At 42.4% G+C, this 21,807-nt stretch overlaps 1 protein-coding gene and 1 long non-coding RNA gene across 3 annotated transcripts in view; one reads left to right on the top strand and one right to left on the bottom strand.

Moving 5' to 3' along the window:
- Window positions 1–3,805, bottom strand: part of LOC118016647 — a 74,072-nt gene extending 70,267 nt beyond the window's left edge. Inside the window, exons 1-2 of the long non-coding RNA XR_004680879.1 lie at window positions 3,684–3,805; window positions 1,463–1,571 (exon numbers count right to left, since the gene is read on the bottom strand). This is a non-coding gene — a long non-coding RNA (uncharacterized LOC118016647). The remainder of the gene's footprint in view (window positions 1–1,462; window positions 1,572–3,683) is intronic.
- Window positions 3,806–13,858: 10,053 nt separating this feature from the next.
- Window positions 13,859–21,807, top strand: CDKN2AIPNL (CDKN2A interacting protein N-terminal like). 2 transcript variants are annotated; one of them, XR_004680878.1, is made up of 4 exons: window positions 13,859–14,133; window positions 15,404–15,503; window positions 18,403–18,569; window positions 21,420–21,807. XR_004680878.1 is itself a non-coding variant. In XM_035014142.1 (3 exons), exons 1-3 carry the CDS (start codon window positions 13,895–13,897, stop codon window positions 21,429–21,431), a joined length of 351 nt encoding a protein of 116 aa, XP_034870033.1. In that variant the 5' UTR covers window positions 13,859–13,894; the 3' UTR covers window positions 21,432–21,807. The 2 variants fall into 2 exon arrangements, 1 of the variants encoding a protein (XP_034870033.1); XM_035014142.1 differs by lacking the exon at window positions 18,403–18,569.

Here is a 21,807-nt window from a genome sequence, read left to right as displayed (position 1 = left end):
AATTCTGGGAGACAGATGGACAGAAAAGCTCTCCTCACTCAAACTCTGAAATCCAGAGGGGGTGACTTCCCACAGAAGCCACGTCAGGGGTCCATCACTGGGGTAACACTGAGAGCCCCCCTGGTCCCACCTCTCCACTCCTCCACCAGTTTTCTAGGGAAAAAATCACTACCACAAACAGCAGACCAACACCTGCAAGACACTCAAAGGAAGAAAAGTATGGGCCAATAATTTTACCCACCAAACTGATCTTCAAGTATAAAGCTTAAAGACAAACGTCTTAAAACCTGTAAGAAATCAGGGAATATTATTTTCATGAGCCCTTTCCAAAGAACCTCCTAGAACTATAAAAGAGCAGTCACAGCACCACTTGGCGAGCCTGATGAAATCAGGGTAAAAGGCCCTTCCTTGAGCACTGAATGTATTTAACTGTAGAAGTAAGAGTAAAACAAATATAGAGATCAGGGTGACAGATCAGAATGCAAATGTTACATGCCTTAATAATGCAGAAATTTCTCATTACTAATAAAACACTGGAGAGAGAGAAGATAGGAATAAGAATGAGCTTACTAATTGCCTCAAATCAACAGATTCAAAGGAGAGTATTTAAAATTTCCAAATCGAGTAGAAGCTTAAGCATATTTAATATAAACACTAAGACTGATAATACTATTGACTGTATGAAGGATTGGATTACAAGATAATTTTTTTGTGTTCATAGTAGGGAATCAACGTATTTTACAAAGGTAACTTCTAGAACAAAATTACAAACCTTCCTAAATATCAAAACTACATTAAGAAGAAAGGGAAATACAAAAATACATTAGGAAAACACAACATAATGACAGAACTGAGAACAAATACATCTGTCATCTCAATAAATATAAATGAGTTTAACTCATTTTTTTTTTTAAAGATTTTATTTATTTGACAGAGAGACACAGTGAGAGAGGGAACACAAGCAGGGGGAGTGGGAGAGGGGAAGCAGGCTTCCCGCTGAGCAGGGGGCCTGATGCGGGGCTCGATCCCAGGACCCTGGGATCATGACCTGATCCGAAGGCAGATGCTTAACGACTGAGCCACCCAGGCGCCCCTTAACTCATTTTTTAAAACGGTTTTCAAAATGGAATTCAAAGTCCAGTCCAACTCTAGAGTAGGTACACATCTAAGACAAAATGATCTAGAAAGGTTAATAATGAAAGGATGGGCAAAGAAAGGTGTACCAAAAAATTGCAAACATTAAAAAGCTTAGTATCTGACAACATAAAATTCAGGATCAAAAGCTTTAGCCAAGATAAAGAGAAGGACTTTTTAATGCTAAAGACTATAATTCATCATGAAAATTTAAGCTATGAATATCTATGCACCAAATAATAGAGCAAGAACTTTCATGTAATGGAAATCGTAGAGATACAAGGAAATTTAGCCAGAGACACACTAATTATACAAGACTTTGATTTACCTTTTCCAATCCAAAACAGATCCAGTGGCCAAAATTAAATGATGATCTAGAAGTCTAAACAAGACAATCCAAAAGGTAGGTGTTATTGATATGCATCAAATATTGTGCCCTGAGAATAGAGAACATACTTTCTTTTCAAGTGCTCTGGAATATTCATACACACACACTTGCATATACACAAAAGATTATATATTAGGCCACAAACCAAACTTCATTAAATTCCCACAGTAAAAAATAATACAGATAGCATCTTATAATACCAACACAACAAACATGAACATTTATAACATATTCAGAAAACAAACAGAAATTGTCCTTCTCTTTGGATACATATGGGGGGGGTCTATATTAAATAACTCCATGATCAAAAGGAAAATATAAATTCAAAACTGCAGAATTTCTAGAAAGCAACAATAATGAACATACCATATAGAAGCATCTATGAGTTCATCTAAAGTAGTACTCAAAGAAATATTCATTACCTTGAATAATTATATCAACATAAATGAAAGAAAAAAAATGGATTAAACTGGCTCAAAAGCTAGAAAAAGATTTTTTTTTAAGATTTTATTTATTTATTTGCCAGAGAGAGAGAGTGAGAGAGAGCACAAGCAGGGGGAGCGGCAGGCAGAGGGAGAAACAGGCTCCGATGTGGCACTTGAATGCAGGACCCTGGGATCATGACCTGAGCTATAGGCAGACGCTTAACCAGGCGCCCAGCTACCCAGGCGCCCCATAGAAAAGATTTTTTATTTATTTATTTATTTATTTTTTAAGATTTTATTTATTTATTTGAGAGAGAGAGAGAATGAGAGAGAGCACATGAGAGGGGGGAGGGTCAGAGGGAGAAGCAGACTCCCCGCAGAGCAGGGAGCCCGATGCGGGACTCGATCCCGGGACTCCAGGATCATGACCTGAGCCGAAGGCAGTCGCTTAACCGACTGAGCCACCCAGGCGCCCCTAGAAAAGATTTTTTAAATAAGCCAAAGGAAAGCAAAAGGAAAAATTAATAAAGATAAATACAGAAACAATCAGTTAATACAACAAAACTATAGTGGAACTTACTAATAAACAAGTTTGTTCTTAGGAAGTTCAATTATGTTAACTAACTGGAATTTAAATAAAAACTTGAGAAAAGAAAAAAATAGAATTCAATGAATTAGGTAAGCCATAAACTAAATTAATCTTAAAAAAAAGAGAGGGAGGGGCGCCTGGGTGGCTCAGTCGTTAAGCATCTGCCTTCGGCTCCGGTCATGATCCCAGGGTCCTGGGATCGAGCCCCTCATCGGGCTCCCTGCTCCGCGAGAAGCCTGCTTCTCCCTCTCACACTCCCCCATGCTTGTGTTCCCGCTCTCGCTGTGTCTCTATCTGTCAAATAAATCAATTAAATCTTTAAAAAAAAAGAGAGAGAGAGGGGTTGCTTGGGTGGCTCAGTTGGTTGAGCGTCTGCTTTCGGCTCAGGTCATGAACCAGGGGTGCTGGGATCGAGCCCCGCATCAGGCTCCCTGATCAGCAGGGAGTCTGCTTCTTCCTCTGACCTCCCCACTCTCATGATCTCACTCTCTCTCACTCTCTTTCAAATAAATAAAGTCTTTAACAAAAAAAAAAAAAAGAGAGAGAAAATGTACAAATACCCAAAATAAAAAATTACAAGTGGGAGGGAAATAGTCACACAAACATTAGAAAATAAAAAACAAACAAAAAATCATGAGAGAGGATGCCTGGGCCTCTCTCATGAGGTTAAGAGTTGGTTAAGAGTCTGCTTCTCCCTCAACCCCTCCACCCCTACCCTGGCCCCCCCACTTGTGCTCTCTTTCTCTAATGAATAAACAAAAATCTTTTAAAAAAAAAGTCTCTCCCTCCCTCTGTCCCTCCCTATCCCTGTGCTCTCTCTCTCTCTGAAATAAACAAATATTAAAAAAAAAAAACCTGTAAGAGACTACCTTATACAATTTTATGCAAATAAATTTTAAAATCTATAAAAATGTACAATTTTATCAGAAAACCAAAACAGACAAATTGCATGTGTTAAAATAATTTGAATAAAAATAATATGCATATATATCCAGATATAATATTGTAAAAGATAATAAGTAATTTTAATAAATAATTTTGTCAAAATAATTTGACAAAATTTGTCAAATGCTTACCCCTCCTTCCCAAAAAACCCCCAAAATTCCAGGACCATTGTTTTATAGGTGAATTCTACTAATCTACTAACCTTTAAAGATCAGATGATTCTAGTGATTTTTAAAATGCTCCTTAATTGAGACGCCTGGGTAGATCAGTTGGTTAAGCTTCTGCCTTCCGCTCGAGTCATGATCCCGGAGTCCTGGGATCGAGTCCCTGGGATTAAGTCCCCCGTCGGGCTCCTTGCTCAGTGGGGAGCCTGCTTCTCCCTCTCCCTCTGCCTTCCGTTCCCCCTGCTTGTGTTCTCTCTTTCTGTCTCTCTCTGACAAATGAATAAATAAATAAATAATCTTTTAAAAAATTTAAATAAAAATAAAATAAAATGCTCCATAATCTAGGAAAGAATAAAGACTTACAATTTCTTTTCATAAAGCAAATATAAGTACATTGAAACCAAACTATAATAAGAATTTTTAAAAGTAGGACAATGTCATTTATAAATATCAGTGCAAAAATCCTAAATCAAAAATATTAATTTATTTTTAAGATTTTATTTATTTATTTGAGAGAGAGAGAGAAGGAACAAGCAGTGGGGAGGGGTAGAGGGAGAGGTAGAAGCAGGCCCAGGAAGACTAGTGCAGAACTCGATCCCAGAACCCTGGGATCATGATCTGAGCTGAAGGCAGATGCTTAACCGACTGAGCCACCCAGGCAACCCTAAATAAAATTTTAGCAAGTAGAATCCAAAAGCACATTGGAGGGGCACCTGGGTGCCTCAGTCGTTGGGCATCTGCCTTCAGCTCAGGTCATGATCCTGGGGTCCTGGGATCGAGCCCCGCATCAGGCTTCCTGCTCTGTGGGAGGCCTGCTTCTCCCTCTCCCTCTGCCCCTGCTTGTGTTCCCTTTCTCGCTGTGTTTCTCTCTCTGTCAAATAAATAAATAAGATCTTAAAAAAGAAAAAAAAAAGCATATTGGAAGAATAATAAATTCTGACCAAATGGAGTTTATTCTAGAAATGGAAATGAAGTTCAATATTAGAAGATCTACTAATATAAATCATCATATTACTAGTTCTAAATATAAAAAATTATATGATTGTGTTTATAGGTACTGGAAATGGATTTGATAAAATTAAATACGTAGTCTTTTTTTTTAATAAAGATTTTATTTATTTGACAGAGACACAGGAAGAGAGGGAACACAAGCAGGGGGAGTAGGAGAGGGAGAAGCAGGCTTCCCGCTGAGCAGGGGGCCTGATGCGGGGCTCGATCCCAGGACCCTGGGACCATGACCTGAACCAAAGGCAGACGCTTAACGACTGAGCCACCCGGGTGCCCCTAAATATTTATTCTTGATTAAAAACAAGACACTCAGCAAAATGGGAATCAATGGATATTTCCTTAAAACGAAAAAGTATGGTTTTTTTTCACAGCAGAAAAGCAACAATTTACTTAACAGAGACTCAGATATTTAGGATATGTTAGACGTAGTAACCAATGCAATGTAGACACAAGAAATAAAATTGTGGTAAAATAAACTGAAGAGAGCTCAGTATGGAGCCTGCTTCTCCCTCTCCCACTCTCCCTGCTTGTGTGCACGCGCAGGCACGCACTCGCTCGCTCTCTCTGTCAAACAAATAAAATCTTAAAAAAGAAACGGAAGAGAAACATTTTAGATAATTTTCTAGAGTATCTTCTAGAATTCTCTTAAGGTTCACGGCCACAATCAATAGAACTGTTGAGGAAGGTTCTAGAAGATAATCTGAGGAGAAGGAGGAAAGAAGAGGAGCAGAGGGAGGAGGAAGAGGAAGAAGGTGATGAAAGAGAAAAGTGTGGTGGCTTTCAAATACGTTCACAAATTCTTTGACACTCCATTCAAAAGATGGAACCTGGGATGCCTGGGTGGCTCAGTCGTTAAGCGTCTGCCTTCAGCTCAGATCATGGTCCCAGGGTCCTGGAATCGAGGTCTGCATCAGGCTCCTTGCTCAGTGGGAAGCCTGCTTCTCCCTCTCCCACTCCCCCTGCTTGTGTTCTCTCTCTCTCTCTCTCTCCATCAAAATAAATAGATAAAATGTTGGTTTAAAAAAAAAAAAGATGGAGCCTAATTCTCTTGCCTCAATTGTGTACTGGGCTTAGTGACTTACTTCTAATGAACAGAGTAAGTTACAAGTGATGGTATGTGACCTATGAGTCCATGTTATAAAAAATATTGAGGCTTCTGCCCTGCTCTTTCTTGGTTCACTCACTCTGAAGAGAGACCCCTGCCCTGTGAGGGAGGACACACAAGCAGCCCTGTGGACAGGTGCATGTAGTGAGAACCAAGATCTGCAGAAAATAGCCATCTAAGGGGTGGCTCCTCTAGCCCTAACAAGGCTTCACATAAATGATGCCTCAGCTAACAAATGTACTGAAACACCATCAGAGACCTTGAGCCAGAACGATACTTAGCTCAAGAGCTAAGCCACTCCTAACTGAGTGTTGTTGGAGTGGGGGGTGGGGTGGGAGGGATGGGGTGACTGGGTGATGGACACTGGGGAGGGTGTGTGCTCTGGTAAGCACTGTGAATTGTGCAAGACTTGAATCTCAGATCTGTACCTCTGAAACAAATAATGCAATATATGTTAAGAAAAAAAAAAAGAAGAAGAAGAAGAAGGTAGCGGGAGGGGAAGAATGAAGCGGGGCAATCGGAGGGGTAGACGAACCATGAGAGACGATGGACTCTGAAAAACAAACTGAGGGTTCTAGAGGGGAGGGGGGTGGGAGGATGGGTTAGCCTGGTGATGGGTATTGAGGAGGGCACATTCTGCATGGAGCACTGGGTGTTATGCACAAACAATGAATCATGGAACACTTCATCTAAAACTAATGATGTAATGTATGGGGATTAACATAAGAATAAAATAAAAAAAAAAAAAAGAGCTAAGCCACTCCTGAATTCCTGCTGTTGTTTTTTTAATTTTTTATTATTTTTATTTTTTATTTTTTAAAGATTTTATTTATTTATTTGACACAGAGAGAGAGCACAAGCAGCGGGAGTGGGAGAAGCAGGCTCCCCACTGAGCAGGGAGCCGATGGGGGGCTCAATCCCAGGACCCTGGGACCATGACCCAAGCCAAAGGCAGACATCTAACTGATCGGGCCACCCAGGTGCTCCTGTTGTTGTTTTTTAAAAATTATTTATGTATTTATTTGAGAGACAGATAGAGAGAGAGAGTGTGTGTGTGCCTACGTGTGTGCATAAGAGGGGCAGGGGTGGGCAGAGGGAGAGGGAGAGAGAAACTTAAGCAGACTCCTTGCTGAGTACAGAGCCCGATGAGGGGCTTGACCTCACAACCCTGAGATCACGACCTGAGCCTAAACCAAGAGTCTGACACTTAACCAAATGCACCAAGTGCGGGCGCCCCCTGAATTCCTGTTTTATACAGGTTGTTAGATAATAAATGTTTATTTTTTTTTAAATCATTAGGTTTTGGAGAAACTTGTTATGCAGCCATATAAGTAATACAGAGGGCAAAATAACGTCACTTTCAGATTAACAAAAAGTGAGCTTGTCACCAGCAGGTTTTTACTAAGGAAAATACTAACAATATTTTTCAGGTAGAAGAAAAATGATACCACATGGAAGGTAAGAGATAGAGAAGGAATGAAGAACAAATGAAGTAGTAAATATGTATATTAATCTAATGTTTCACTGGGTTTTTAAATACACAACAACAATAAGACCTAAATAAATGGGGAGATATACCATGTTTATGGATTCCAAGATTCAATATTAAGATGTTAATTTTCCCTAAATCAATCTATAGATTCAATACAACCCCAATTAAAAACCCAGCAGCCTGTTTTTCTAGAAACTGACAAGCTAATGCTCAAATCTGTATTAAAATGCAACAGACTAAAATAGCCAAAAGGGGCTCCTGGCTGGCTCAGTCAGAAGAGCATGTGACTCGGGGCGCCTGGGTGGCTCAGTTGTTAAGCGTCTGCCCTCAGCTCAGGTCATGATCCCAGGGTCCTGTGATCAAGCCCCGCACTGGACTCCCTGCTCAGCGGGAAGCCTGCTTCTCCCTCTCCCACTCCTCCTGCTTGTGTTCCCTCTCTCGCTGTGTCTCTCTCTGTCAAAGAAATAAAATCTTTAAAAAAAGAAAAAATAAAAGAGCATGTGACTCTTGATCTCAGGGTTGTGAGTTCAAGCCCTATGTTGGGTGTAGAGATTACTTAAATAAATAAATAAATGAACTTATATATATACATATAAATTTAAATATATATATTATATAAATATATATAAAGAAATAAAATAGCCAAAACAATTTTGGAAAAGAACACCATTGGAGGACTGAAACAATTTGATCTTAAGACTTATTATAAAGCTACAGCTCGGGTTGGCACGTTATTGCCCATGAGCAAAATCTAGCCTGCAGCCTGTTTTTGTAAAGCCCACAAGATACAAATGTTTTTTACATTTTTAAATAGTTGGAAAAAGAAACAAAGAAAAATATGCAACAGGAATTATATGTAGCCCACCCTTTACAGAAAAAGTTTGCTAACTCCTGAGTCACCCTTATCAAGACAGTATAGTATTAGTAAAAAGATAGACACAGAGATCAATGACACAGAATAGAGAGTCCGGAAATAGACTCACACAAATATGGTCAACTGATTTTTTTTTTTTTTAAGATTTTATTTATTTGACTGAGAGATTAGAGAGAGCACAAGTAGGCAGAGTGGCAGGCAGAAGGAGAGGGAGAAGTAGACTCCCCGCTGAGCAGGGAGCCCGATGTGGGACTCGATCCCAGGACCCTGGGATCATGACCCGAGGCGAAGGCGGACGCTTAATGACTAAGCCACCCGGGCGCCCCGGTCAACTGATTTTTGACAAGGATATTAAGGTAATTGAATGGAAAAAAGATAGTCCTTTCAACAAATTGTACTGGACCAATTAGATGACCATATGCAAAAAAAAAAAAAAAGAATTTCAACTTTTGTTGGAAGACAATTCTCATAATTCTCAGTGGGTCTCTCATTCATCTGCACATCTTAAGAGTTAGACTCTAACTGCCCTTTTGTTGCAGGCTGTCTTTTTAAGGACGTTTGTCTATGAGACAGCTTAGAGATAGTGTCCACCTTCAGAGTAAAGGGCAGGTTTGTTTACTGTACAGATTAAAAAGGTTATGCATTGTTCTGGGCCGAAGGTTGGGCAGGTCTGCTTGCAGTCCTTTATAAAAAGACTGCTGTTCCCGGGCGCCTGGGTGGCTCAGTTGGTTGAGCGACTGCCTTCGGCTCAGGTCATGATTCTGGAGTCCCGGGATCGAGTCCCGCATCGGGCTCCCTGCTCGGCAGGGAGCCCGCTTCTCCCTCTGACCCTCCCCCCTCTCATGTGCTCTCTGTCTCTCTCATTCTCTCTGTCTCAAATAAATAAATAAAATCTTTAAAAAAAAAAAAAAAAGACTGCTGTTCCCTAAGCTTAGTGTTCCTCAGCTGTGATACAAACCCACTGTGTGTACCGTTTGTACTTCATCCGCCTGACCCTTTGGCATAGCTCCTGTGGAACTTGTGGACAAGGGGAACCAACATAAACCTGAGGCCCGTGCTGCTCCCAATGCTGTGGGTCATAAAGGTCTTTGTCTCTATGTAGGAGGCTATGTCTTTTACCAGCAGCCACTGAAACTGTGGCACGGTAGGTAACTTGTTAGCTTACAAGTAGGGTGAGATCTTATATCCTTTTTCCTTCTTGACAGCCCATACCTTGCATCATATACAAAAATTAACTTGAAATGAATCATGTATCTAAATGTAAAACCTAAAACTTCCAGAAGAAAACAGAAAATGTTCATGTCATTGGGTTAGGCAAAGTTTCTTAGACCAAAAAGCATGACTCAGAAGAAATAAATTTGTATTTCATCAAAATTTAAAATTTTGCTCTTCAAAAGACAGGATTTTTAGGGCAGCAAACTCTTCTGTATGTTGCTATAATGGTGGATACATGTCCTTACACATTCATCAAAATCCAGAGAACATACAACTCTAAGAATAAACCCTAATGTAAACTATGGACTTTGGACGATAATGATGTGTCAATGTCACAAATGTCCCATTCTGGTGCTAGATATTGATAGTTGGAGGGAGGGGAGGGATGAGGGAGATGGAAACTGCACTTTCTGCTCAATTTTGCCGCAAACCTAAAACTGCTCTAGGGCGCCTGGGTGGCTCAGTCGGTTAAGTGTCTGCCTTTGGCTTGGGTCATGGTCCCAGGGTCTTGGGATCGAGCCCCGCATCGGGCTCCCTGCTCAGCGGGAAGCCTGCTTCTCCCTCTCCCACTCCCCCAGCTTGTGTTCCCTCTCTTGCTGTGTCTCTCTCTGTCAAATAAATAAATCTTTAAAAATAAATAAATAAATAAAACTGCTCTAAAAATAATGTTTTTTTTTTTCTCTTAATGGCAAAGTATCTGAATAGACATTTCTCCAAAGAAGATAGACAAATGGCCAATAACCACATGAAAGATGCTCAATATCATTAGTTTTAGGGAGATACAAAACCACAATGAGATATAACTCTGTACTCGCTAAAATGACTATAATAAAAAAAAAGGGAAAATAGTAATTGATGGCAGGGATGTGGAGAAGCTGGAACCCTCATACATTGGTGGTGAGTGTTTAGAATGGTGCAGACACTGTGGCAAACAATCTGCCAGGTCTTCAAAGGGTTAAACATAGACCCAGCAATCCAGTATATATCCAAGACAATTGAAAACGGATGTCACACAAAAACGTGTACATGAATGTTCACAGAAGCATTATTCATAAGAGCCAAAATGTAGAAACAACCCAGATGTCCATCAAATGGTGAATGGATAAACAGAATGTGCCATATCCATATAATGGCGTGTTTTTCTTTTTTTTTTTTAGATTTATTTATTTATTTATTTATTTATTTATTTATTTATTTATTTATTTATTTGAGAGAGAGAAAGAGAGAGAGGATGAGATGGGGGAGGGTCAGAGGGAGAAGCAGACTCCCTGCTGAGCAAGAAGCCCGATGCGGGACTCGATCCGGGGACTCCAGGATCATGACCTGAGCCGAAGGCAGTCGCTTAACCAACTGAGCCACCCAGGCGCCCTAATGGGGTGTTTTTCAACCACAAAAAGGAATGAAGAGCTGACACAAGGTACAACGTGGATGAACCTTGAAAACATGGTATAAGTGAAAGCGCTAGACACAAAAGACTACATACTATATGATTCCATTTATGTTACACATGCAGAATAGGAAACCCATAGAGACAAAAAGTAGATTAGTGGTTGCCAGGTGCTGGAGGGAATGGAAAGTAACTGCTAAAGGGTATGGGGTTTCTTTTGGGGGTGATGAAATGTTCTATTTTCAGCTTGTGTTGATAGTTGCACAAATCTGTGACTATACTAAAACCATTGAATTATATACTTTTTTTTTTTTTAAGATTTTATTTATTTATTTGACAGAGAGAGAGACACAGCGAGAGAGGGAACACAAGCAGGGGGAGTGGGAGAGGGAGAAGCAGGCTTCCCACTGAGCAGGGAGCCCGACGTGCAGCTCGATCCCAGGACCCTAGGATCAGGACCTGAGCCGAAGGCAGACGCTTAATGACTGAGCCATCCAGGCACCCCTGAATTATATACTTCATTATTTTTTTTAAAGATTTTATTTATTCATTTGAGAGAGAAAGAATGAGAGAGAGAGCACATGAGAGGGGGGAAGGTCAGAAGGAGAAGCAACTGAGCCACCCAGGTGCCTGAATTACATACTTTAAATGGGTGAATTTTATGGTATGTGAATTATATCCCAATAAAGATAAAAAAAAAAAGATGAGGTAGGGGTACCTGGGTGGCTCAGGTGATTAAGCACTGACTTCGGCTCAGGTCATGATGCTGGGGTCCTGGGATCGAGCCCCACATCAGGTTCTCTGCTTGGTAGGAAGCCTGCTTCTTTCTCTCCCTCTGCCTGCTACTCCTGCTGTTTGTGTTCTCCCTCTCTGTCAAATAAATAGATAAAATCTTAAAAAAAAAAAAAAAAAGATGAGGTAGAGGGGCACCTGGGTGGCTCAGTCTGTTAAGCCTCTAACTCTTGATTTTGGCTCAGGTCATGATCTCAGGGTCATGAAATCGAGGCCCATGTGAGGCTCCATGCTCAGGGGGGAGTCTGCTTGAGATTCTCTCTCCCTCTCCCTCTGCCCCTCCCCTGCTCGCTTGTGCTCTTTCTCTAAAATAAATAAATAAATCTTAAAAAAAAAAAGATGAGGTAGGAAAATTGATTCTTGTTTATATAAGTACTCCATTCTAAGGAATCTGAATCATAAAAACAAATTAGAAATAATAACCTGGACAAGAATTGGACTTGCCACAGGGTCCTGTAAAATGTTAATACTAACATTTTTAGACAATTTCGCATTTTGAAAGAATAATATAACAGTATCATATTATTTTTAATAATACCTATTTGTGCACTTTTAGGTTCTTATACCTTGCATGCATGTTTGAATATATTGGTATGTAGGTAAATAAGCTCGTTGCTGGATGACCCCTAGCTTTTTCCCACCCCATTGGCCAAGTTAGCTGTGTAGCTACAGCTGCTGATAACAAACCCTGGGTTCCTATTTCGGGGCCAGCTTCTCAACTGTACAGCAGGTGACCAAGAATTTGGTTCAGAGAAGCCTCATCAATGATTTTCAAAGTTTGGTCAGTGGCAGATGGAATACTTGGAACCTTGATTCTGAGCATCCAGTGATAGGCCCAGGAATTGCTATTTCAACAAGTCCCTCAAGGAGTGTGATCTGCACTCAATTTTGAGAGCCCCAGCTGTGGGCACCTATTCCTGATTGCTGTGGAGAAGCTGTGACTGTTCACATTCTCCTTGCTTGCCAGGGTGAGAGTGGCATGCCTCCTTATTGTTAACCTTAATGGGACTTTAGTGAGCCTGGTGCTGGGTCTGCAGGCACAGTCTTCTCATTATACTGCCTGGTATTTCCATTTTGGATGGGGTTTCTGTCTGCTGGGGTCCTGACATCCCATCAGAATCTGTCCCTGGATCCTATTCACAATATACTACGCTGGAGACCAGGATCATGAACTCTAGGGCAGGCTCTATACCTCTCCCCACAAGTGATGAGGGATGAAGGGGCATCATCTTAGGTCAATAACCTCTCAAGGCTGATGGGGGCTCAAGTGATTTCCCAAGTACTATACTTGAATGCTTCCAGGGATGGGAAATTCACCACTTACAAGTAAGCTCTTCTCTCTGTGGATCTGCTCCCTGTCCCTTGAATGGCCAGCAGAGTTATGCCAGTCTCACTTGCTCATCTCATGTGGACACATCTATTCTGGCTCCTTCCAACATCTTTTGGAAACAGGGGTGTCTCTGCTCTGGTTAAAATCCTTCAGACACTCGCATTCTTCTTAGGATCTAGACCACAGTCCCTACCATGGCCTACTATTCTTGCTGATCTTTGCAACCTCATCTCCTCCGCTCTAGGACCCTGTCCCACAGATCTTGGCGTTCTCTTACCAGGCCAGGCTGTGTCTTGCCATGGCCTATGTCTCTTTAAGTGGTTAACTCCTATTCATCCCTTGGCTCTCCAGCATCATTTCCCTGATCTCCAAGTCTGGATCAGGTCCCTTGCTTGTTCATGCTCCTAACACTCTGGGCCTCTCATTAACATCTGCCAACGCTGAAATTGTTCACTCAAGCAATTCTTTCACCAATGTTTGCCTCCCCCAGTAGACGGCAAAGTTCATTAGTCCAGGGATCTGAGTTTGCTCTCTTGCATCCCCAGCATCTAGCAAAAAGCCTGGCAGGTATTTAATTGGACGGATGGCTAGCTCCAGGAAGGCGGGCCACAACTGGGAATTAATCAAAGACAGACCCGGAGCAGCTACACATATAAAGCCCTCAGAACTGAGGGCATGCGTGTGCGGCCAGGGGCCCGGGGAGCCCCCAGGGCAAGGACACAGCACAGCTCTGGCTGGCACCCAGCTGCCGAATGGGAGAGGGGCACTCCGTCTTTGTGCTTGGGGGCCTCAGTTTCCCTACCGGTTCCCCGCGGGGTCGACTGAGAATGGCCTCAGCGGCCCCCGCGTAGACGCACGCCAGGCGCGGCAGGCTGTGGAGGTCTGAGGGGCCCGAGCCGGTGAGGCCGCCGCTCCCGGCGAGGGCGCTCCAGGTCGGTCCTCCGGAGCAGTCGCGCGCCGCAGGGGGCCCTCTAGCCGCCAGGACGTGGCGCGGTGCGAGTCGGGAAGGCGGCGGGCGGGTGCGGCCTTCGGCGGCGGAGGGCGCCATGGTGGGTGGCGAGGCGGCCGCCGCGGTGGAGGAGCTAGTTTCGGGGGTGCGGCAGGCGGCCGACTTCGCGGAGCAGTTCCGCTCCTACTCGGAGAGCGAGAAGCAATGGAAGGCTCGCATGGAATTCATTCTGCGCCACTTGCCCGACTACCGCGACCCGCCCGATGGCGGCGGCCGCCTGGACCAGCTGCTGTCCCTCTCCATGGTGTGGGCCAACCACCTCTTCCTGGGTTGCAGGTGCGGACCCCTGCGGGCTGGCTGACCCTGTCCCCTGCCTTCAGACCCGCTGCCCTCCCCTAGGGCCGACCCCTGCCCAGTGCTGACCCCGCCCCCAACCTCCCGCCGCACTGGCCCGGCCTATGGCTGATTCCCACGCTAGCCAGCTCCTTGGAAAGACATTTAACCTCTCAGAGCCTCAATTTCCTCATTTGGAAAACGAGTTGTGAAGACTACAATATTAAAGAGAGAAAAAAAAAAATGCACCTAGCACAGGCTATTTAGCAAGAGCTCAATCTATGGTGGGCGCTAAAATGCCATTGTCATCTGTATTAATACTATTAGTTTAAACCATCGCCTTTGCGGAGTGCATTGTAAGTGTCTTGGCTCCTTCCACCCACATGGCAAACGTGCAGACACAGAAACTGAGATCCCCATTTTACATATGAAGGAGCTGAGAGAGGGCCATATGTCTTCTGGCAGGATTGTGGATTTTACCGTTTATGGCAGGATGTGATCTGTGGCCTTTGGCTTTTTCTCCCCACTCCCCAGCCTGCTGGACTCTTTTGCCTCTCTGCCTTTCCTGTTAGGAAAATAACAGATGACTTCAAGGGGCTGTTGTTGAAGTGCTGGATAAGGCGCCCCTTGTACGCCCTCAAGGAAGAAGGTGTCAAATCTTGAAGCTCCCACATCCTTTTATTTTAGTGTCTTGAAATTGTGCTAGGATAGTAAGATGACTTGTCTTAGGCCTGGTTTCTGGGCCCGTTTTGGCTCTCGGACTCCAGTCATATGCTTCCGCCAGCCCTTAGCCACTTGGTTTGTTGGGGTTAGAGCAGGATTTGGAGGAGCAGTGCCAAAGGCTTTTCCTCTGTTTTCTGGGTGCCCCTGAGAAATCCTGGTTAATGGGCTCCAAGACTAGGAAAATGTCAGAAAATTGGAAAAATGAACAAATGATGTTATTTACATTAGACCAACATTCCGTGTGTTTAAAAAATAAAACATTTTGGTCCTCATACTGTATCCATGAATATGTACTGCCAGATGTACATTGCCTCTATTTTTGTAAATCTTTTTTGTTTTGTAAATCTTGAAACGCCTGCTCTATTTGCATTCCTACAGTCGCTTCTGAATCCACAAGCCAGAAGGTTTCCTAACCTGCCGCTGAGCATGTGTCCATTTCCCCTGTAGTATCACATCAGAATGCTGAGTTGGGCTACTTGCAATTTCTCATTAACCCATAGTGACAAGTAATTTCTCCACGGTTTTTATCTTACTACTTTTTATTGTGCAGTTACAACAAAGACCTTTTAGACAAAGTGATGGAAATGGCTGATGGAATTGAAGTGGAAGACCTGCCACAGTTTACTACCAGGAGTGAATTAATGAAAAAGGTAAACAGGGTTTCTAAGTGCATTTGAAATGGTATAGCATTAATGGCCCCTGCTTTTATGTTGATGTGTTAGAGTATATTGTTTACTCCCCAAGGATCTAAGCCCTTTGATTAAAAAAAAATTTTTTTAAGATTTTTTTTTTAAATTTATTTATTTGACAGAGAGAGCGAGCAAGAGAGGGAACACAAGCAGGGGGAGTGGGAGGGGGAAAAGCAGGCTCCCTGCAGGCTCCCTGCCGAGCAGGGAACCTGTCTCGGGACTCGATCCCAGGATCCTGGGACCATGACCCGAGCCGAAGGCAGGCGCCCAACGACCAAGCCACCCAGGCGCCCCTCATTAAAAATGTTTAAAAATTTAGGACGCCTGGGTGGCTCAGTGTCCTGGGATCGAGTCCCACATCGGGCTTCTTGCACGGCGGGAAGTCTGCTTCTCCCTCTGCCGGCCGCTCCCTCTGCTTGTGCTCTCTCTCTCTCTGTCAAATAAAATCTTAAAAAAATTTTTTTTAAATTTGTTACTGAAGTATAATTGACATACAATATCCTATTCGTTTCAGGTGCACATCATAATGTTTTTATACGTTACAAAATAATCTCTACTTATTATCTAGTTATCCATCATTCACCATACAAAGCTGTCACAGTATTACTGACTGTATTCTCTGTGCTGTACATCACATCCTTATGACTTAGTTTATTTTATAATCGGAAGTTTGGACGTCTTAAATGCCCTTCACCTCTGTGACCCACCCCCCACCTGGTAACCAACAGTGTTTCCTGAATCTATGAACCTGGTTTTGTTTGTTGTTTTTTTTAGATTCCACATAATAAGTGAAATTCATCTGTCTTATTTCACTTAGTGTAATGCACTCTAGGCCCAACCATGTAGCAAATGTCAAGATCTTTTTTTTTTTATTATCGCTGAGTAGTATTCCATTATGTATAACAGCACATCTTCTTTATCCATTCATCTGTGGACACTTAAGTGCCTTTTCACTTTCATTTCTCTGTAATTGGTATAAGCCTTTTCATAACTAGATAACAACTAAATTACACATTGTTGGTGGAGTAATTCATAAATTTAACCTCTAAACTTCCTTTATGAAGTTTTGAGCTTTTTGCTTAATTTTTAAGAAAATGTTGGCTAGAATGCTACAGCTTTCCACTTATTAAAAAATCTTGTTGGTAACATTAACTCATCTTTACCCCAACGGGTGAGGGTCTAACCAGATTGGTTTGGCCCATCTGACTTGCTGATGGAAATGTAGATAGAATAATACCCACATATAGCTGTTCTGTTATCACTTTAAATTGTCAGCATTTATAGATCACAGGTGTCAACTCTGTAGGGCTTAGTCTGATATGAGGTTGCAGACTTTACATGGTGAGCTATTGCCTGGGGAGCCTTGTATCTGGGTCCTTGTGCTGGGGCCCTGGAGAGTGTGGGAGAAAGAAGCTCAGGTGATGGGCTGGGCATCCCAGTTGTTGTTCAGAATCCCCTAAGACATGCTTCTTCTTTTTTTTAAGATGTATTTATTTTAGAGAGCAGCACTAGTGGGGCAGTGGAGCAGGGGAGGGCAGAGGGAGAGGGAGAAGAGAATCTCCAGCAGACTCCCTGTTGAGTGCGGAGCTCGATGTGGGGCTCCATCCCCTGACCCTGAGATCATGAAGCTGAGCTGAAGTCCGACACTTAACCGAATGAGCCACCCAGGCACCCCAAGACATGCTTTTTCTCATTTGCCTGGGCCTTTTCAGGCAGCAAAATTAATTGCTTCCTCTCTCCCAAAGTTTGTTTCTTCGGCACTCTACCAGGTCTATTTTAGAAGATTGTAAGCTTTTCAAGGGAAGAGATGGTGCCCAAAGTTTTAGTCCTTCTGTCTCCAAAACCTAGTATAGGCTTACCTAAGAGCAGCTTAGAAAATGCTTACAAAATTGACGAAAGCAATAGAGTAAAAGGCTGCAAGTCCGTTTTATTTCTATTCTCAGAAATACAGGTAAGCCCTTACCTCATCCTTGTTGGGTTTTGTTTTGGGAGGCAGGGCATATAAAGAGGTTCCCTTCTGTGTGGGTATCAAGGAACTAATCAAAACTTCAGCTTCCCAGAAAGTACTTCAGTCTCAAACAGCATACCCCACTTGATTTCAAATAGTTTTGCTAAAAAAAAATACTCTTTTAAAATCTGAATCTGGGGTCAGAAATTGGAAGTTTGTGACTTTTTGGATTGTCTCATATAATACTTAAAAAAAAAAATCTCTGGGCAGTTCATCAGTGTCCCATAGTGGTGAGGTTCCTGGGGCTCAGTCATGGGGCAGCTAGATAGTTGCTGGCTGCCTGAGTGCACCCCCCTAGGCAGGAGTAGGATCAGCTTTTACTTCCTAACTGCGTGTGGCAGGTTCTTTCCTTGCTTTTTACTCCCAAGAGGTATTTTGCCGTCCTTAAAACTTTTTTCAAGTCAATTTTGTTATACTTCTTTTTTTTTTTTTTTTTAAGATTTTTATTTATTTGTGTGAGAGAGAGAATGAGCAAGAAGGAGGGGCAGAGGGCGAGGGAGAAGCAGGGAACCCAATGTGGAGTTTGATCCCAGGACTCTGAGATCATGACCTGAGCTGAAGGCAGGTGCTTAGCCAACTGAGCCACCCAGGCGCCCCTATACTTCTCTGTCTTATATGTAGTCATAGTCTTCTGGACTATTAGAGATCAGAACCCTTCACGATGTTTGGGTCACAGACCAAGGGAGCTTTTGTAATTGATAAGCATGTCCATACACCAGTGTGAAGAACTACATGTGTGTGTTGGGCCAGGGCGTTTCTCTAATCTGTTAATACTGTGAAGGGGTCTTGAACCTCCACAGTATAGGAGTCCTCTGTCCTGGGATGTTCATTTCTGACACTGTCATTGCCCAGTGTCAGCCTCCAGAGAAGAGTCCTCAGGCACAAACCTGGTATCCCTGAAAGCAGCTCTGCCATCAGACTAGTCACACTCACCTAGCTACCTGGAAGAAGCCTGCGGGGAGCCTCTACTTCTAGAGCACTTGCGGATTGTGTGTGTTCCGGCTTCCTTTCAATAAAACGTAAGTTTTCTTAGTAGCCAAGTTTTAGACTATTGATACCACTGAAAATGAAACTCAGTTAACCCTGAGAAGTGAGATCCTTAAAGGGTATGCAGAGTTTTGCCAGTTTTTAAGACTTCTGGATACTTCGATCCTGAGAAGGACTCTTCGGATGTGTGTGCTATGATAGACTTGAGTGGTGTTGAAGGCCGTCCCTTCTCTATTGAAGGCCACCCTGGGAAGCCACTGGAAAGAGTCATGGGGACTTCCCAGCAGTTCTTTTGTCTCTTGCCTGAAGTTTTTGCGTGTAATAGAGGCTGGCAAACATTAAGCAACATGGCTAGGCCACATACCAAACAAACAAACAAACAAAAAACCCCTGATATTGAGCCATGCACCTGAAAGTGTCGTAGTTCTGCCTAGAATAGATCCTGAGCTCTGAAATTAGAGTTTAGGTGGGTTTTAAAGCTAGCTAGCAAGTAGAAATGAATCACCTGGCATTGTTGGCATCTTGAGACTGGACAGTGAAGGTAACTTAGGACATAATTTCTTTAGAGTAAGATTTAAGAGGCGTCTGGCTGGCTCAGTTGGTGAAGTGTCCACCTTTGGCTCAGGTCATGATCTCAGGGTCCTGGGATCGAGCCCTTGGTGGGGAGTTTGCTTTTCTCTCCCCCTCTGCCCCTCCCCATGCTCATTCTCTCTCTCTGTCTCTCAAATAAATAAATAAAATCTTTAAAAAAAATAAAGTAAGATTTAAAAAAATTATATACTGCAGTTTTGAGGCAGATACATCTCTGTGGTCTATCCAACTCTTATTTTTTTGGTCTGAGAAAAGAAATGAGCATTGTTCTCTGACAGGTGGTATTTATCACACAGTTGCAGTGTATGATTTTTCTTCGGATTCAAATACAAATATACTGAGCAAACAATCTCAGGGATCTAACAGTCATCCCTAGGCAGCTACTAGCAGCCTTTGTGGCAGACCAGCTTTATCCATTAGCGAGCAGTAATTTACAAAGGGCAGCAGCTCACTCAGGAAGGGTGTCATTACTAGCACTGTCAGAGGTAATATTTCCAAGCCGTTGTCTTAAGGAGAAAGAGGAGTGATTAACGAGGAAGCTCTCATTATTGGCTCACAGAAAGAATTTGTCAACTTAATTTCTTGGCCCATTATTCCTAAGAACATTTTTATCCAAGAAGGAAAATGGCAGTACGGAAGGTGACTGGATTTGAAATGTGAACGAGAAGGTAGGAAAACAAGCATACTTGCCTTTGAAGAAGTGCTTTTCTGTGCATTATGTCCAATCTTGGCAAGCTCTAAGGTAATGGAAAAGCCACTCCTGTGGTGAAAGGAGATGTGATTTTAAAGCGGCAAGTATTTGGAAGTATTAAAACAAATTCAGCCTGTCAGATGAATGGAGCTACCTTTTCCCCTTTATCCACTAGAGAGAGAAAAAGCCAGAAAAGCTGATTCTGACCCCCCAGGCCAGACTGTTGCCCGGTGCTCAGGATGAGTACATCACATGCCAACACCTTGTGTCAAAGACCGTACTTGCAGCAGCCCGGGCTGTGGCAGCTTCTTGGCTGCCATAGTCTTGGTCTGTTCTATGGGAAATTGGAAAGATGGCTTAGGGGATTTTCTTTTCCTTTGGAGTAATGATGGTTTCTTTCTTTTTTTTTTTTTTTTTTAAAGATATTATTTATTTATTTATTTGACAGAGAGATAGCACAAGTAGGCAGAGTGGCAGGCAGAGGGAGAGGGAGAAGCAGGCTCTCCGCCGAGCAGGGAGCCTGATGCGGGGCTCGATCCCAGGAGCCCGAGACCATGACCCGAGCTGAAGGCAGCTGCTCAACCAACTGAGCCACCCAGGTGCCCCAATGATGGTTTCTTTAGGTGATACTGCATTCTCCCAAAAGGGGAAAGACTTGTTATATTTTGCTTTTCCTGAGGAATTTTGCTGTTTCATTCCTCAAAAAGACTGGAGTGACAGGCTTAGCTAGGAAATAGGTCATACCTTGAAAACTCTTATTACTAAAAAGACTCTCAGATTGATTCACTTGCACTGCTAAATGTTAAGGAAATCCATTCAAATACAAGGTGACAGCCAACATGATTTCTTCGCACCCAGCTTAAAAGTTGTCTAAAGCTAAGTTTAAATTTACCAAAGGTGCTAGAGAGCACCCAGAAAGAATATATCTGCTTCAGTTCGCCACTATTTGAAGACATGCATTTACAGTTTCTAATAGTGTGAAATCCAGGAATACATAACCTTCACATCTCCTAAATATCCTGAGTCAATGTGAAATCTTGTGAATTACTACCTGGATTCAACTGATTTTAATTTAGAAGAGTGTTGTGTGATTCTGCTTTTAGAACCCTTCACTGAAGAGCATGCCATGAAGAAAGTTATATTTCAGGTGTTTCTGTTATTACTTTAAATTGTCAGCATTTATAGATCACAGGTGTCAAGACAAAAAAATTAGGCTCTAGGTCCCAAATAGATGGCATGTTCAATGTTTTGTTGAATTTTCTGTATGTACTAAAATAATAATTTGAGTCTACTTTCCATCTAGGTAGATAAATATTGTATTACTGCTGTATTTTATTTTGTAAAAGATTTTATTTATTTGAGAGAGCGAGAGAGAGCACACAAGCCGGGGGAGAGGCAGAGGGAGAGGAAGAAGCAGACTCCCCACTGAGCAGGGAGCCCCATGTAGGACTCAGTCCTGGGACTCCAGCACCATGACCTTAGTGGAAGGCAGAAACTTAATTGACTGAGCCACCCAGGCACCCTTCATGCTGTATTTTAATTTATAAATTAGATTTGCTGGACTACATAGCTAAATAACCTTTTCTTTTTTTTCCCCCAGCATCAAAGCTGAGGCAGAAGATTCATCACATTTTCCAGCATCAGCTACAGGCTTAGGAAGGAGGCTGGGATGAATGTGACATGGACCACAGCAGCTCTCTTAAGATTCCTGGTATTTCCAACATGTAGGAAAGAGGCAGTTGGAATGACAATCTTGTCTAGTTTGGAGTTTTAAAAGGTCTCATTCTTCCAGTAGCTATCATTGTAAAAGTGTGCATGGATATTTATGTATTTATAAATCATGCCCTCTTTTTTTATTTTCACTTTTTGAATGTCAAACTTTTTGTTAAAAATGCCTTTTTTTTTTTTTTTTTTTTTATGTTGTTGTAATAATTGCCGGTAGTGAATTTTACAATTTGGACTTTTCAATAATGTATTTTCAAGTCTGA

The sequence above is a fragment of the Mirounga leonina genome, unplaced genomic scaffold (genome assembly GCF_011800145.1).
Source record: "Mirounga leonina isolate KUSES-001 unplaced genomic scaffold, KU_Mleo_1.0 Mir_168, whole genome shotgun sequence".
Lineage (NCBI taxonomy): Eukaryota > Metazoa > Chordata > Mammalia > Carnivora > Phocidae > Mirounga > Mirounga leonina.
The sequence above is the reverse complement of the archived record's forward strand: the minus strand, read 5'-3'. Positions and strand labels throughout refer to the sequence as shown.